The following is an 18136-nucleotide window of genomic DNA, read 5'->3' on the forward strand; positions in this document are numbered from 1 at the left end:
TGTAAATCGCATTTTGTGCCTCGCAATTTCCTACTGGAAATAACGAATTGCAAAATGTGACTCGCAAAACCAGGTCTCAATGCAAAAAATCGAAATTTTGGTGATTTCTTATTTTTGTTCTGCGAATGCCTTTCATGCATCGCAGACCACGTTTTTACATTCGCAAACGGCCAAATTTTGCGATTTGACCGTTTGCGAACGCAAAAAAGTTTCATACATCTGGCCCAATATTTTGTAATGACTTTGAGTTTCCATTGTTGTTTCCAAAATGTGTTACATCTTAAAGAACTTAAGAACTTAATTTAGCTAAAGAATGTAGTTCTGTATTTAATTGATTAATTCAGGAAAAATAATTTTTTTATTATTTAGAATCTTTGCAATGATTCCTATGATGTTTCATTGTGCTTCTTTTGAAATGTCAGCTATGGCAAGTGTCTGCAGTTTAAAGTTATGTTGTCATTATCTTTAGTTTCAGCTAACATTTATCTGTTCTAATGCTTAAAACTGAAACTAGCATCAGATACTCTTTTTGATATGTATGTTTGATTCGCCCTTAGGCATATGTGAATAGGTAAATTATCTCTGCTTTGTATTATTTTAAATTATGTTGCCCCGCCAGAGCTTCTTGTCTATATGTATTGCACCACAATATGAATATTAAGATCCAGGTTATTGTGAGGTGTAGTGCAAGGTTTCTGTAAAACAGTGTTCAACAAAGAGATTTGGATGGGGCATTTTAAAATTGGTCTCCTTATAGTTTCTGTTACTTCATACTACAGGTTCTTAATTTTGTCTTTTTAAATTGTGTTGGACCAGGCCCTGTCTGCAGGGTCTCCCTCAAAATTTTGCCTTCCTTCTCCTTCATTTTGCTCAATTTGTTTTTGTTGGCCTTAGTCCTCCATGCACTTTGCCACTGCTAACCAGTGCTAAACTGCTTGTGCTGTCTCCCCAAAACCTGGTTATATTGACGTCTAACCAATTACCATATTTAATTTACTTGTAGTCCCTTATTGAGTGGTATACCTGTTGGAAAGTGCCCTCTTTTTGGCATGTTTACCCCCACATTTTGCCTGTTGTCAGTATGTTTTGACTCTGTTTACTGGGATCTTGTTAACCACGACCCCAGTGACTGTGCTCTCTCCCTTTAAACTTGGTTGTTTGGACCACAAACACCCCACATTTGGCATACTGGTGCCCCCTCACATGTACCTAGTGTATGGTTCGCAGGTATCCAGGGCATTCGGGCACCAGGGGTTCTCCATGGCCTACTTTATGCCACCCAAGGGAGCCCATGTAAAATGTGTCGGCAGGCCTGCCATTGCAACCTACATGCCAAGGTGCATTCACCCTTTCACTTCAGGACACTGCATCAGGTCAGTGTGAGTCACCCCTATAGCAGGCCCTCCTAGCCCAGAGGGCAGGGTGCAGGTACCTGTGTGTGAGGGCACTCTGCATGAGCAGAGGTTCCCCTTCAAACTCCAGCTCCATTTTCCTGGACTTCGTGAGTGTGGGGATGCCATTTTACCCGTGTACTGGACATAGATCACTACCTATGTCCAGCTACATAATGGTAACTCTGAACCTAGGCATGTTTGGAAAAAAAACATGTTGGAATCATACCCCAATACTGTTGCCAGTATTGGTTGTATGATTTCATGCACTCTGGGGGCTCCTTAGAGGACCCCCAGCATTGCTCCAATTTCCAGGCAGCCCGGGCTTCTGCCACCCCTCAGATGGGTTTCTGCCCTCCTGCTGCTTGACCTGCTCACGTACAGAAAGTCAGAACAAACAATTTCCTCTGGGAGGGGGAGTAACACCCTCTCTCTTTGGAAATAGTGGCTACATGGCTTGGGAGGGGTAGCCTCCCCAAGCCACTGGTATGCTTTGAAGAGCACATTTGGTGTCCTCCTTGCATAAACCAGTCTGCACCAGTTCAGGGGCCTCTAGTCCCTGCTCTAGTGTGAAAATGGACAATGGAAAGGAGAGTAACCACTCCCATGTCCATCACCACTTCAGGGGTGGTTCCCAGAGCTCCTCCAGCTGGCCCCTTGATTCTGCCATCTTGAATCCAAGATGAGCAGAGGCCTCTAGGAGCATCTGTGTGTCCATGTCAGACAGGTGATGTCACAGCCCCCTCCTCATAGGTTGTAACCTGGCTAGGTGACGAATCTCCCTTCCAGGGCTATTTAGGGTCTCCCTCTTGGGTGGGTCCTCAGATTTGACACACAAGACTCCAGAAGGACTCCTCTGTAATGTTTGCTTTGACTTCAAATACAGCCCTCTGCTCTGTCCCACTGAAGATTTTCGACTTCCATTTCAATGACTAAGTCCGAAGGTAAAAACCTTCAGCGTGGCTTCACTCCCTCTCTCCCCAAGAGGACAATCAGTATGCCCAGGATGGGTAGGGAGCAGTGTCTTCCATAGCCCTTTCCCAAGTGAAGATAGAGGACAGGAGGGAAGAGAGGAAGCTCAAGCAGGAGCTGGCCAAGCTAAGGATGGAGGAAAAAAGGAAGGCACGTGAACTCACACATAAGGAGCTGGACATAAAAACCCAGCAAATTGAGTCCAGCAGTAATGGTGGCAGCATGCCAGCAGTGTTCAATGGAGGGTGAAGGTCTGCGTACCAAAGGACCTGGTGCCCAGTTACGTGGTGGAAGATGATATAGATAAATGGTTCCCAGCTTATGATGTAGCTCCGAGGGTACACAAGGTTCCAGGAGAGTACGCAGGGGCAGCTTCTGGAGGTAAATGCCCATAGTGTGCTAGGGCCCTAGAGATAGAAGACCAGACCAAGTATGCCCCCGTGAAGGCCATTCTTCTTACTAAGTTTGGGCTGACCCCTGAGAAGTACAGGTAGAGGTTCAAGGGTGTCTGCTAACTCTCAAAATCATCCTGGATGGACTTCTTAGAATAATCCAGTAAGGCAATGATGTGCTGGGTGAGGGGGAGCAATGTAGATGACTTCAATGGGCTGTACAATATGATTTTGAGGGATCACATGCTCAACACTTGTTTTACAGAGCTGTGCCAACACCTGGTAAATAGCAAGCTGACTGATCCCAGGAATCTTGCTGAGGAGGCGGAACTCTGGGCCAGCACCAGAGTGTCCAAAAAGGTACCCGGAGGTGTCCCCAAGAAGGGTGGGTCAGGATCCCCACAGCAGAGTGAGGGGAGGTCAAGGGAGGTTCAAACAGGACCCAGTATGTTGAAGTGGGAAAGGGCTGTATGTGCCTTCTAAGGATAGGAGGGAAGGTTATGGTGGGCAGAAACCTAGGGTACCCTATTTCCAGCCCCATTGCTTGGGTTGTTGCAATTCACCCGTCACACCGCCGCAACACTGCCAGCTCCATTCGGAGCCGGCTCCTGTGTTGCGGCCTCATTCCCGCTGGGCCGGCGGGAATGTCAGAATGGGGGCCGCGGAATTTTGGCCGCGTGGCGGCCAAATGGCGGTTTCTGTCTGGCGGGCGGCGGTAGCCGCCCACCAGAGTTGGAATCACCCCCTAAGTCTAACCCATTCACAAAAATGTTGTAAGTGCAACAATACAAATTGTAATCATAAATCCAAAGTATAGAATAAAAGAGAAAATTTTATTAAGGCCCTCATTATGAATACCGCAGTCGAAACCGCCGTGTTCATGCTGGCGGTCTTACAAGTGACTGCCAGCTCCCCCGGAACCCCGCCGGCCGTATTAAGAACATTCCTCTGCTGGGCCAGCGGGCGGAAACATTGTTTCCGCCCGCCAGCCCAGAGGAATGCCTGACCGGTACATTGACAGCAGCTCTGTGTGGCTGGTCGCGCAGATTACTGCCCGTAAATCGGACAGTTACCTGCACGATAAGGCACTGCATGGGGGCCCCTGCAATGCTCATGCCAAGTGCATGGGCAGTGCAGGGGCCCCCAGGGGTGCCCCGGTGCACCCCTTCCGCCAGCCTTTCTCTGGTGGGGAAACCCGCCAGGGAAAGGCTGGGGACTGCATGATCATTATCTGCTGCCCTGTCGGATGATGATGCCGACGGCCGCCAGGCTGCCCGATAGAGGCATCCTGGCGGTGAGTGAGGGCCGCCTATGGCACCCCTCCAAGGGCTCATTATGTGGTGGTGTGGGCCACCCTGTGGGTTTTCCTGCCACCGCCGGCATGGCGGCCCACACAGCCAAGATCATAATGACCGCCTAAGTGTGAAACAGAGTCTGCAGTGTGAATCACTCCAAACGCACACAGTGACAAACATGCATGGTTCACTTCTACATAGAGAATCTATCATTCAATATGTGTAAACATAATGTGAACATACATCACTAGTATCTTCATGTTTACCCTGCAGTCGTCAGGGTTCTGCGCCCTCAATAATTATGCACCGGGACCTCACCTGTAGCCACACTCTAAAATAACATATTTAGTAATATATGATTGCTTTTCTTTGGATATGTTGGTACCACTCTCAGTCTAACTCAGTAGCGGCCACTAGATGCCATCAAGTAGCACCCTCATGTTACTGTCCCAGAGAAAGGCACAGGGAAGGGAGCATGATTCTTGTTGTTCTTTACGATGAGGTTCCCATGGCTCACCTCATAAATTCTGTGAGTATTGCTGTGTCAACGGATAGTTTAAATAATAACCATCTAGAGGAAAAAGGTTCCTTGTCATCTCCTATGTGGGACCCTATCCCTTCTTATAATGCGCTAAAGCATGCGTCACCAGGGCGAATTATAATAGGAGATGTTAACCAATGAGATGCTCTCCATTGTGCTCGGCCCTCACCTAAACATAAGGAGCCTGCTTGTTACATGTGCATTACAGTGACCCAAGTGGCTTCTCAGGGGTCGTATAATAGCCTGAAATGTAGACCAAGACATGCACCTCCACATAGAAAAAATCTCCATGTGGCAAATACGATTGTTTACATCCTATGACATAAAGAGAAGCTAGAAACTCAGTACATGGTACAATATACCACCTGATGTGGCTGTGACAAATATGACACTCTTTTTGTACCCCCAATGTGGTCATCTGTGTCAATTCCTAATGTAAGACACCATTTGTGAGATGAACAGACACAGTCATCACAATGCCATCTACAAAGGGTTCTAATTAGGGGAATCTATTAGGCCACAGCCTTCCCCTTGGGGGACGGATCCCCCATGTGTGCTGCTGGGTACTCTCATAGTAGGGGCTATTTTGATACAATTATGGATAGGACACTTGACACATCCTTTCCACACCCTTCCTCTAGAATGAAGGCACTCCATAGGTGGGCATACACCGTGGACCTTGTAGCTTCCGCAGGAGAGGGCATTCACGCACTGATCTGCTTCCCATAAGAAGCACTCCGTCTCGATTATTTCTTTCTGCCTTCAGACTCCCAATCACTTGTGCAACATACCCGTATCCACCCCCAGGTGCTGTCCAATCATGCCTCGATCGAGCTGCAGTTGGGATTGGGTTGTGGGGTGTGCGTGTCTGGAGGCTCAGTGCCTGGTGGTTTAGAAAGGATGCCATGGTGGATCTCCTGAGAATCACCACTGCTGAATACTTTGACTTAACCCAACACACAGTGGCCGCCCTGCATGCTTGTGGAAAGCACTAAAGACAGTGATCCACGGTACCTCACTAGCGGCAGTCCTTGGTCACAAATGCGATAGGGAATAAGATCTTACACTCTTAAGGTCCCAGATACTTATGGTGGAATGTTCTATAAGGGCTCCACTTTTGGCAGCCCAGACACCATCAGTGCCCCCTTGGGGCACTGAGACACAGACTCCTAGATCTGGCCCTTACACCACCTCTTTAACCCAGTATTGGCTCTACAAACATGGCAAAAATGCTGGCAAGCTGTTCTAGTTGCAGTGTCACGGTTATCACATTTTCTCAGTGATTCAGGCCCGGGAGGGATGCCTCACATCCAAATCAACCAAGATCATCACCACCTAGTCTATAAGTTTAAATCCCCACCACTGTTAGAACAGACCCATCCTATAGCAGCTGACCTCCCAATCCATTCTTTGTCACGGTCCGACTGCTATGTGCTGCATGAACCATTTACACTATTGGATTGGCAGACAACCATCTCTACCTCTCCATTTGGGAAAACTGCCAGGCCCAAATGGCTTTCTGGCAGAATTTGTAAAGAAATTCTCCTGCTCCTTCCTTTTGAGGAAGCAAAGTGTACCTAAACTCTGTTCCCTGACCATGGGTCAGCCTCCTACTGGCCAATTTATTTGTTAAACATAGAATCCAAAATATTGGCAAAGACGCTGGCCATGCTCCTTGCTACTGTAGTCCGGACATTGATCCATGAAGATTAAAATGGCTTTCTGCCGGCGAGGCATATGCACCATTATGTGTATAGGCTCCATGCCCTTTCTCACATTGGCCATCATTGAGGACTGGCTGCACTCCTTGCTGAGTATGGAAAAGCATTTGATACAATCCACTGGCCCTTCCTGTCTCAAATTATCCACTGCATGAAGTTTGGGCCTTGGCTCCTTGCTTTAATTGTGGCTTTTTATGACCACACCATGGCAAGGGTTGGGGTCAACAGGATGCTTTTCATGCCATTTCCTATTAAGGCGGGAGGAGGCAGGAATGCCCCCTGACCCTGTTGCTTTTTGCTTTGGTAATAAAACTCCTAGCAAACTGGAGTAGAACTGATGCTCAGATTCAAGGCTTCTCCTGGCCATCACACCAAGGGAATAGAGTAGCTCTCTTTACAGACAATATGCTGCTCTGTTAGTGGTCACCCCAGACGCCATTACCATGCCTCATTAGAATGTTGGTGGTATATGGCAATGTGGTGGACCTGCAGGTTAATTGGGAAAAGTCCCATTTCATACACTCAGTGGCCCCTTACCACTGCAACTTGAGGCACGACTGAGGGTTACCTCAGTCCCATTTAAGTATCTTGGCATTCACATTACAACCGACCCACAGATAGCATGGGACTTCATCATTGTACCAATCCTGGCGTGCGCATGTAGAGATGTTGCTGGTTGGGCTACCCTGAACTTGCCAGGTGGGATTACCTTGTATACAATGTTCATCCTGCCCAGATTTCTCTATGTGCTACAGAATTAGCCTTTTGTTCTCCCTAACTCTTTATTTCCCGATTATCAATCCATGGTCACGAGGATTTACTGGACTTCCAGGTCCCCCAGAGTCTCTCACGCTAAGTGCACCGCTTCTCCATATGATGGTAGCCTGGCGGTCCCTGACCACCGCTTATACTACTGGGCCTCACAAATGGTTCTGATAAACAACTGGTTGTTCAGTGATCACCAAGACTTCCTGGTGTCTACACATACTCAAGAGCTGGGAAGAAGCCCTCTCTCTCCCTCCTGAAGATCTCTAGACTCCCACTCCTGTGCTGGAGATGAGCATTTCTGGATCTTCACTGCATGGGTGTACCGACAGGGCAGACCCCTGTGGGCTTGGACTTGGCTGAAAAGAATAGTACAGCTGGAGGGGTTCCCGGGATGGGACTGAATAGGGATCAGTACATTGGGGGACCTGTGGGACAGGAACCACATAGTGTCCTTTGATTATCTCTGGGGGACATGTGGTATGGGGACCAGACATTTTCCTTTCATGATCTCAAAGCTAAATACGACCTCCAGCACTCACAATTCTGATACTTGCAGGTGAGGAATGCCTTTGAGATGTATAAAGAGGTGTTCACCAAGGTCCTGTAGGAAGCTGGCTCTCCTTGTGGTGCACTAAAAAGAAGTGCACTGTGTAGAGAGTTCAGTGGAGCCTCAACTGGTTTACAGAGACAACAGTAAATAGTACTTACGGTCTAGTTTGTGTTAGTTTGGGTGAGCAGTTTATCAGAGGGTAGTGCTAAGCAATTGTTGAACTTACATAGACAATAAATGAGACACACACTCAAAGAATAAATCTGAGACAACAGTAGAAAAATAACTCTTCTTATTTTATATACTTTGAAACCAAGAACTTTGTCACAAGGTAAGCACTTTGGAAGGTAAAGGTGGACACAGTGCAATTTCAGAGTTCTTCAAAGTTAATCTATGGGAGGAAAAACAAGTTCAACAAAAAGGTACTATATGATGACCTAAAAGGCCATCTTCTAAGACTTAAGGTGAGTATTGAGGAAGCACTGGTTTGGCTGGGTGCAGAGGTGTAGTGACTCGTTGGGTGCCCAATATATTTCAAAGTGGATTGGTCTCCGTGGAAATAAGCTACAGGCTTTGGCTAGGAAGCCATTCTGGGAAAACAAACAAGTAGGTAACAAAAGTTGGGTGCTCTGGGACATACATGCACCTTTGCTCCTCTTCACCAAGGCCCGGGGCAATTGATGCAGGAGTGTCCTTTAGCATCAGGTTTCTGTGACGGGGAGCACTCATTGTTGAGGGGTACTGTGGTCTGAGGATGCAGGTGTCATTGTGAAGTCCAGGGGGGGTAAAACCACAGTGGACTCGGGCTCAGAAGAGCTGGGGGATGTCATGGACACCAGAGGGCCACTACAGCACAAGCCATCAGCGACGGATTCAGTGGTTGCTTCCGGTGTGGGGTTTCTCTCACCACAGATCCTGCAGGAGAGGGGGTCTAGGTCCATGCGGGGTGAAACCATGATGGATTCAGATGCTGAGGAACTGGGAACCTAGTAGGCACCAGAGCTCCACTTCATCTCAGGTTGGTGACAGCAGGTGCAGTGGTGACTTCAGGTGTTGGGTCGTTGCGGTGGCGGAAGCTGCAGAAACCTTTCTTCAGTGATTGTTGTGGAGCAGGTCTGCTGCTCACAGTAGTCATGAGTCTTTTTCAAAGGCAAGCAGTCTTCCTTGGATTCTGGATGTTCACCTGCAGGACAAACCATCTTTTGGTGGAGGGTCCATCAAGGATTGCAGACATGCGGGTGGGGTTAGTACCAGGTCAATTGCTTCTTTTCTGCTCTTCTACTGGTGCAACTCTTCAGTGTCCTTGGGCTTCTTAGGTCCTGATCTGAGTTCTTGGGTTCAGGGGTTCCTTCTAAATATTCAATGTAAGGGTGTTACAGGAAGCAGCAGGTGGCAACCAATGGGTTGCCCACCCTTAGGGTGACTATACCCACTCTATGACCACTTTCATTGGAAAGTGGGCATAACCTTGGCCCCAGAGGTCTAATTCCACCTAAAAGAAGATGGAGGAATTTAAAAAGTGGTATCCACTTCATCTCGTCCACCTTAGGGGTGGGACTGGCATGATATGGGCATACCTCATGTAACTAGTTTTTCTGCTTGTCTTGCCGCCAAGAAGTGGGGTCAGGACACGGGGGTGGTTTGTTCATGTCCGCCATCTGGAGAGACCTGGGTTGCATTACAAAGACAGCTAGGCCTTTGAAGCTTCCCGCACTGGAATGACCATCCTGCCTGGAGGAGGTGTCAACACCCCCTCACAGTGCAGGCTTTTGTCTATGGCCTCTGAGAGCGCTGGCTCTCACCTTAATGGGTCAGAAATGTGGCTAAGGTGTCTGCACCGGTCAGGACCAGTCATTCAACAAACTAGTAGTTGATAGGTTTCCATGGGGCACCTCTAAGGTGCCCTCTGCGTACATGTATTGGCAAATCCAACACTGGCATCAATTTGGGTTCACCAAAGCAAGGTGCTTGGTACCAAACATCCCTATCTTCGATGAAGCACTCATGCAGCTGGGGAACTCGTATTAACCAGTGTCCACTACATGTGTTTAAAATGTCTTCCTTGGTCCCTTACTATGTCTGAGAATTGACAAAGACATAGCAGGGGCATATCTGCGCATGCAGATCTGCCCTCACGTGTAATATACTGCAACCTGCCTTACTGGCTGTAAATGAAAAAACAACAGAAGACGGACAGAATGCAGAACAAATCAAACATTCACCCCCAGTCACAGATCTGGGTTTAATCCATCATTTTTTATGCTTGCCATGCCATTCCAGCTCAGACCCAGCCATATGCAAATCAGTCTTGACCCTGTTCCCCATGGGAACACTCCAGCCGGAACTGCCAGGCCTGGTCTTCCTTGGACCAGAAACAAGCATCCTGGGACCGGTTTCAGGGTATCACCCTTCATCAGCCAGGCTAGCTTGATTCTAGTGGCAAAGCAAGCACGGGACCCACGTCTGGGCATACCCTTCCCAAATGCAAAAACAACAGAAGATGGACGGAATGCAGAACAAATGAAACATTCACCCTCAGTCACAGATCTGGGTTTAATCCATCAGTTTTTTTGCTTGCCATGCCATTCCAGTTCAGGCTGTAAGGCCTGCTAGAGGGGTGACTTACATATATTGCAAGCAGTGTTAGGGGACATGGCACACAGGGTGTGTGGCAGGTCATGTTTTTACTTTTGTCTGCACCAAGACATGCAGTCTGCAATGGCAGTCTGTCATGTGCTTTGTGAGGTGTCCCTGAGGGTGGCTCAATTTGTTCTGCAGTACTTAGAGACTCTCTTTAGTACCCCAGGCCCTAGGTCCCAGAGGTACTATTTACTGGGGACTTACAGAGGGTGCTGAAGGTTTTTCCAATCGGTGAAACAACTGTGCAGTTTCGGGAAAGAGATCTGGCACTGGGGACCTGGTCAGCAGGAACCCAGTGCACTTTCAGTTGAAATTACATCAGATACCAGGCAAAAAGTGGGGAGTAACCATGCCAATTACCTACAGGTCCCTGAATCTAACCCCTAGAGTTAAGGGTGAAGATAGATTCTTTGGACGGACAGAGAATTTGCTGTAAATATCGCTCACTTCTCCTTCATGCCCCAGTCCCTCTCCTTAAGTTTGGAGAGAGCTGGTCAATAGACCTGAATGATGACTGTCATGACTCAAAGATGACCTATGCATGTTGGCCATACCTTCTAATCGTCAGCTCATCCAATTCTCCTATTTTCACCATATACATTACAACCAAGATAGGCTCTGGAAGATGGGGCACGTGAGCTGACCTGCTTGCACACACTGCAGCAACGCCACTAGGCCATTCTAGCATGTTATTTGGTCCAGCCCGGCTTTACAAGACTAGTGAGTCTCCGTCTATGAGCCTATTATGTGTATGCTTCAGGTAGCTACAGAATTAGATCTTAGAGTGGTGCTTTTTGGGGTAATGGATGTTGGCTTGACAATACATACCATAGGTTATTTACAGGTATTGGATATCTTGTGTCCATTTGTCACATTGCTCAGCAGTGGCAGTCACTGACCCCTGCACCACTGTCTACCTGCCAGAGAGGTGTGAACTTCTGCTGTGATGCCAAAAAAGAGACATACAAGTGGAGAGGATGTGCCAAAAAAGCATGCAAAATTCCTGGGGGGCATTGATGCCATAGTGTGGCTGTACAGCTTATTCCCTGTTGCTATTCCATTCTCCTGGACTGTGGTGACTATGTTTGTTGTGTGCAGGGTAGGTAGGATTAATGCTTCAAGTTTAACTCTGATACTAATGCTTTTCTATTGCACATACGTAGCCTTGTATTCTTGGTACACAGCCTTGTTCGAAATCAATAAAAAGGATTTATGAAAAAATGGCTTATACCCAAATGGACATTTTCATTTACTTGTAATTCCCTTGTAGAGTGGTATACCATATACTAAGGGCCTGCAAATTAAATGCTACCAGTAGGCCTGCAGCACTCTAAAACTTGTGCCAGGTCTGCCATTGAGCCAGAATGCAGTTTTAAACCACCATGCCGACTTGGCAAGAGGAACTCCTTTATCTATCCTTAAACTCCCCTTTTATTATAAATATGTTACCCCTAATGTAGGCCCTAGGTAGCCCATGGGGCAGGGTGTTGTATAATTAAAAGGTTAAACATGTACTTTTAAGTTTTACATGTCCTGGTAGTGAAATGTAGTCCCTAAATTTGGTTTTCAGGAATGTGGGCTCTATCCCTCCATAGTATAACATTGGGGATTCCTTATTACATTTAATATGCTGTTATTTGTAGTTGAGAGCAGCAAGATATCTCATGTTTGATGTAGGCACCAAGCAACATATAGGAAGGTAGCAAGGCAGACAATGTTCTAAAAGTATATTCACCACTTGGATATGTGCCTTAACTGTACAAGTTCAAAATGTTTAGCTCTGCGCATTTCTCTATAACATACTATGCTGCTTTTATCATCATTTTTGATTTGATGAATTGATTTATCCACAGAAACTTTGATTGGTTTATTGTACATGTCACATTGAGGTTTTTGGTAGCTTGATAAGCATCTATCTAAACACAGATGTTGGAATTAAGGTCTTGTGCTAATGTGCAAGTGTACTTATGTATGTCTCATGTGTATTATATTTTTCATTTTGAGCTTTGTTTTTATCATGCATACATAATTTAGAAAAGACAGCAGAACAAAATATTGGGCTAGATAAAAAATGAATTTGATTGTTCTGCAATGATTCCTATGGCCTTTTACTGTTCTTCTTTTGCAATGTCTCACGTGTTCAGTCTAGATTTATTTTTTCACTATTTTTGGTTTTAGCTATTATTTATTGTTTTAATGCTCTACATTTTAAAATCAAACATACATACTGGGATTGGAGAAATGTTTTCAATATGTCTTTCTACTACTGGCAGTTACTTAGGGTAGTATTCCAACCCAGTGGTCTTTTGCCAACCACGTCACCACAGATTTGACACAGCTATATGCAAATCAGTCTTAATCCTGCTCCAGTAGAAACAGTCCAGCCTGAACTGTCATGACAGGTCCCCCAGAACACAAGCAACTCAGGACCTGATTGGGCCTCTTCAGTTAGGTATAGTTTGGTTTCAGTGGCATAGTGAGCAAGGGACCAACATTCTGGCATACCCTTAGCCACTTAGGGCATTACATCAAACGCACAATGGGAGGAACGCTTGAAATAAGTATAACCACTGGCTTGGGAAAGCATTCCAACTCATCATTGTTTTGCCCACCATGGCAATTCAAATTAGACTTATCCATATGCTAATCAGTCTTGGTTCTGCTAGGGATAGTCTAGCCCACACTGCCAAGCCAGGTCCTCTTTGAACCAGAGCACACACACAAGAAACCCAAGTCTAGTTTTGGCCTCATTGAGCCTCTTCAGTTGGTAGTAGCTTCTCACACCTTGAAATATGCTTCTCATCCAGCAAATCATGCTCATTGGTATTTTTTTGTTACATTTCCTGTGTAATATATTTGAACGCAGCCAGGTTTTGGTGAAGGGAATTAACTAGTTAGAACATTGGGCCATAAGTAAGGATTTATTCAAATTACAGCAGAGGAAATATCTTTTTGAACAGAATAATCCACTGGATTTTGCCAGTATCTTATTTTCTTTGTTTAACTGAGTAAACTTGAAAATGTCCTCACTTTAGTTCTTCTTCCTACCTAGCAATTAAAACTCCAACTGGAACCTCTGAAGTCTATCCAGTCCTAGTTAGTACTGCAAGTATGTATTTTTTTAATCATGCTATCAATACAACTGAGGAAAAATCGGATATGTTCAAATAGCAATTTAACTAAATACAATTTATGAAACATTGCTGATAGTTATGAAAAAAAAAATGTCCTACTATTGTTTAATTGAATTATCTAGTTAGACATTTGTCATTATGAGATTACACATTGTTGGTTTAAAATAGTGTCCTACAATTTGCTCTATTTTGGAGTGTTTTAGCACAAATCTGAAAATTTAATTTTCCTTAGTTTACTGATTGGAACATTGTGTCATAAAACTGAATTTACAACACTCCTGTCTCAGGATAATGGACCTAATCTAGGATAGTAATCCTATTTTGCAAAAGATTGTATTGCTTTACTTATATTATTACATTATGAAATATTACTCTCTTAGTTACGTTCTCATTATCAGAAAAATACAATTGGTCTTTTTCAAGAATAAGGTTGGTGAAAAGGAAGAACATTATTATAAGACTATCAGCTTGCTTTATTGAGGGCACAGTAGATTTTGAGCTAAAAGTTAATTAAGCAGTTATATCTTACTACACGTGAAATTCCTTGATGTACAAGACCAAACTATGAGAAATATTTCCTTCTCATGTATGGTTTGATTACAACTAGACCCAGGTGGAAAGATGTGCTCTCCTTGCAGAATTGGCAGAATTTGGTGACTCATCTTACTTTTGTAATACAGAGTTCTGGCCAAATTGTGCAAATCCCAATGTAGCAGAATTGTTTCTCCCAAGAGGATTCAGAAATGTAAGCTGGTGAGCGTGAATGAGATTTGGCATCCCCTAGTGAAATTTTCAGTCTCTAGAAAGACTTCTGGCCACATTTTTAACACAGGAGTCACAAGTGGTCGAGGTCAGAGGGCTGCTTCTTAAGTAGATTGTCCGCTTGAGTGGCAGCAAAATCAACTAAAATGGCATCATGCTCTGGTGCACCGGGTGGTATGGTTAGGGCTGATTCAGCATGGAAAGCACTAGAGGCACTAAATCGCAGCACAACATGCATATTTCCACCTGTTGGCATAACTCCATGGAATCTCACAGAGTTTTTTTGTAACTTCATGGAATTCCATGGATTGAAATTCCATAAGTTTCACCCACCCATAATTAAAGCCTATATAGTAGCTATACTTCTTAATATATCCACAGAATTTTATAGAGGCCTTACTAATTTCAAATCTTTATTTCAATCATATATTGAACTAATAAAAGCAAGGAAACAAACAACATATGTTAACATAGCTGTGCATCAAGAAATTACCTACAATGTCATAACACATTTTGATTTCTTATTTGCACCAATGCATGCATGTCCCTTTCTTTATTTATTAAATTTGATTATTTACAACATTTGTAATGACTATGAATTGGAACTGTTTTTACAATGATTGACCTCCAAAGAGCCTGGTAACTGCATTTTATCACTATATTCTTTTTTTTATTACAACACCTCAAAATAGTTTATTAAGTTACATTCTTATAATTGTGAAATTGTCCTAGGTTTTGGAGAAAGGAATTCATTAGTTAAAACATTGCCTTATAATTCAAAAGTTGCTCTGTTTGTACCACAAAAATGTCTAGTGAAAGAGAGATGTTGCCAATGTCTTCGTCCCTTTATAAAAATGAGTATAAACTATGAATATTTTCATTTTCTTTGCTTATTCTCACTCTAATCCATTTTCTTATATAGCAACTAAACCTCCTACTGGAACCACTGAAGTCTATACAGGCCCAACTAGTACTGCAAGTATGTATGACTTACTGTGTCACAAGAACTGGAGAAACAAATACAATCTATTTCAATAGCCATGCCTCTCAGAAAACAAAACAATTTGTTATTTTTGGTGTTGAAACTTATTGATTAGTGAGTGTTATATGTCATAACTAGAACTTTCAAACATTGCCTCCTTAAGGCATTTTGACAGTTGGCAGAGTTTAAACTGGATATTGCCAAATGATGCACTCCTTCATTTATGCAATTAAGCTATGAAAAATCTTTACTTCTTAATTGCATAATAATTATGCGAAAAGAAGAGCAGATCTTACTTTGGGGGAAGGAAATGACTGATTAGAATATCATGACCTGACATTTAAGTCTTGGAGCTTAATCTAAACTTAAATGTAGCCACTTGATTTTGCACTGGTCCCCTTACCTTTATTTAAAGGATTGAACTTTGAAAGTGTTTTGTTCTTTGCCAAATCAACACTTTTATCTACTAGATAAACTTCCTACTGGACCCACTGAATCCTAATCAGTCAAACTAATTGGGAATACATTTGTTTCATTATTGTTTGGCATAGACAGAAGTAAGCCAATATTACACCTAAAATAGCCGTGATTGGTATAAAGCAAGTTCCAATCAATGAACGATTTTGGAATCTCAGTAGCACTATTATTAAATGGATTTCTTTTTGGAGTAGGGAAATAATTTATTGGGGCATGTTCTCATGTTTGAGTATTTGCTCTACGATAAAGGAATTTTAGTAATCTGATTTTCCACAGATTTCTTTCTTCATTTAAATGGCTGCACTAGAAATAGTATTATTGTTATTTTCTTATTTATCTTGTTTTTACAAACATCGTGTTACAATAGTATGAAAGTAAACCATCTTCAATGCATGCCACATTTTGCAATATCATTGCTACCAATGTCAAGTTGGTCTTGATTTTGGAAAGGGTCCACTTCTACATGTCTGTGCTTATTGTGCCAATAAAAGTAGACAACCATGCAACATGTAGTATGGTAACACGGCACCACATGAAATTAAAATCCATTGGCTACAAGAATATTGTGCAGTAACATTGCATTTTCATCATTTTTAGATCTGGACATTTCACCACATTTCTAACTACATGAAATATCTTAGGCAGATTTTGACAAAAAAAATTCAACTGTTGAATTGATTAATCCACTGACACTGTGGTTGGTTTACTGTGCTTGGCACAGGCAAGTGTTTGCTGCCTCAAGTAGCATATATTTTAACAGTACGGTAATGCTGTTGAAAATAGGGAATTGTGCCAGTGCACAAGCATGGTTGTCTTTCTTGTTCATTATAACATTTTATTTTTTCATTTTGATAGTAGCTTTATTTTTAACTTATAGGCACAACGTGGAAACGGCAGCAGATCAAAACATTAGGATAAATAAGAAATAATTGTAATCTTTGTGATGATTCCTATTACTTTCAGTGAGCTTCTTTTGAAATGTCACCTATATCACCTGTTTAGTGTAATGTTATTTTTTCATTACTTTCAATATTCCACTAGCATTCATTCTTTTGTAATACTTTAAATTGATGTTAACAACTAAACTTCCTACTGGAACCAGTGAAGTCTATAAATACCCAACTAATACTACAAGTATGGGTATCTGTGGCTTTTGGTATAAAAAGAACAGGAGAAACAAATACAATCTATTTCAAAAGCTATGCATGTCAGAAAACAAACAAATATGCTCTTTCTGTTGTTGAGTAGTGATTAGTTAGAGCTTTGTGCCATAACTATAGCTTTGAAACATTGTCTCTACCAGACATTTTGACACTTAGCAGAGCTTGGACGTGATTTTGCCAAAGATTGAATTTTTTTATACGATTAAGCATAAGTAGTCTTTAGTTCTAAATTGTATACTCACTATCCAAAATGCAAAACTATCCTTACATTGAGGGGAAGGAAAGGATTGGTTAGAATATTGTGGCATGACATTTAGTTCTTCACACAGGACAATTTTATCTAAAATTTAAAGTAGGTGCTTGATTTTGCATTAGTCTCTTTTCCTTCATGTAAAGGGTTGAACTTTGAAAGTATTTTGTTATTTGTTATATCCTCATTAAATTAAATATTTTGATCTACTAAATAAAGTTTGTACTAGACTCACTGAATTCCACACAATCAACTAATATTGGATGCATTTGTTTAATTGTTGTATAGCATAAGCACAAGTAAGCAAATACAAATTAGTCCTGAAATAGCCATGAGTGTTTCAAAAGCAAGTTGCAATTCATGGATGACTTGGGATTTTATTATCACTAACGGTAAATTGATTTCTTTATGGAGTATGGGCATAATGTATTAGAACTTGTACCATGTGTGTGAATTTATTTTATTTTTATTTTTTATTTTTTTCCTGTGGGAAATCTGATGTTGCCCTAGATTACTTTTCTTTATTTAAATGGCTACACTATAGATATAATCATCATGTTCTCAGTTATCTTCTCTTTACAAACATCAAATGGTAAAAATTGCATAAACGATTACCTTTATACCACATTGTGTAGTCTCATTCCCTCAGGTGTCAAATTGGTTTTGCTTTTGGATTGGTCCAATTACTTGCACATGCCTGTGTTTATGACATCACTAAAAGTAGGCACCAAGCAACATATAGGAAGGTAGCAAGGCAGACAATGTTCTAAAAGTATATTCACCACTTGGATATGAGCCTTAACTGTACAAGTTCAAAATGTTTAGCTCTGCGCATTTCTCTATAACATACTATGCTGCTTTTATCATCATTTTTGATTTGATGAATTGATTTATCCACAGAAACTTTGATTGGTTTATTGTACATGTCACATTGAGGTTTTTGGTAGCTTGATAAGCATCTATCTAAACACAGATGTTGGAATTAAGGTCTTGTGCTAATGTGCAAGTGTACTTATGTATGTCTCATGTGTATTATATTTTTCATTTTGAGCTTTGTTTTTATCATGCATACATAATTTAGAAAAGACAGCAGAACAA

At 42.7% G+C, this 18136-nt stretch overlaps 1 protein-coding gene across 50 annotated transcripts in view; it reads left to right on the forward strand.

Moving 5' to 3' along the window:
- The window catches only part of LOC138288307 (mucin-19), a 1675551-nt gene that overhangs the window by 1594127 nt on the left and 63288 nt on the right, over positions 1–18136 (forward strand). For 45 of the 50 annotated variants that reach the window (XM_069229764.1, XM_069229784.1, XM_069229763.1 and 42 more), the window contains 2 exons: positions 13323–13379; positions 15089–15145. The exons of 3 other annotated variants lie outside the window; for them this stretch is intronic. In XM_069229764.1, coding sequence (XP_069085865.1) covers positions 13323–13379; positions 15089–15145 — 114 coding nt within the window. The remainder of the gene's footprint in view (positions 1–13322; positions 13380–15088; positions 15146–18136) is intronic. 2 more of the 50 variants (XM_069229781.1, XM_069229804.1) reach the window with 1 other exon arrangement.

This window comes from Pleurodeles waltl, chromosome 4_1 (assembly GCF_031143425.1).
Source record: "Pleurodeles waltl isolate 20211129_DDA chromosome 4_1, aPleWal1.hap1.20221129, whole genome shotgun sequence".
Taxonomy (NCBI): domain Eukaryota; kingdom Metazoa; phylum Chordata; class Amphibia; order Caudata; family Salamandridae; genus Pleurodeles; species Pleurodeles waltl.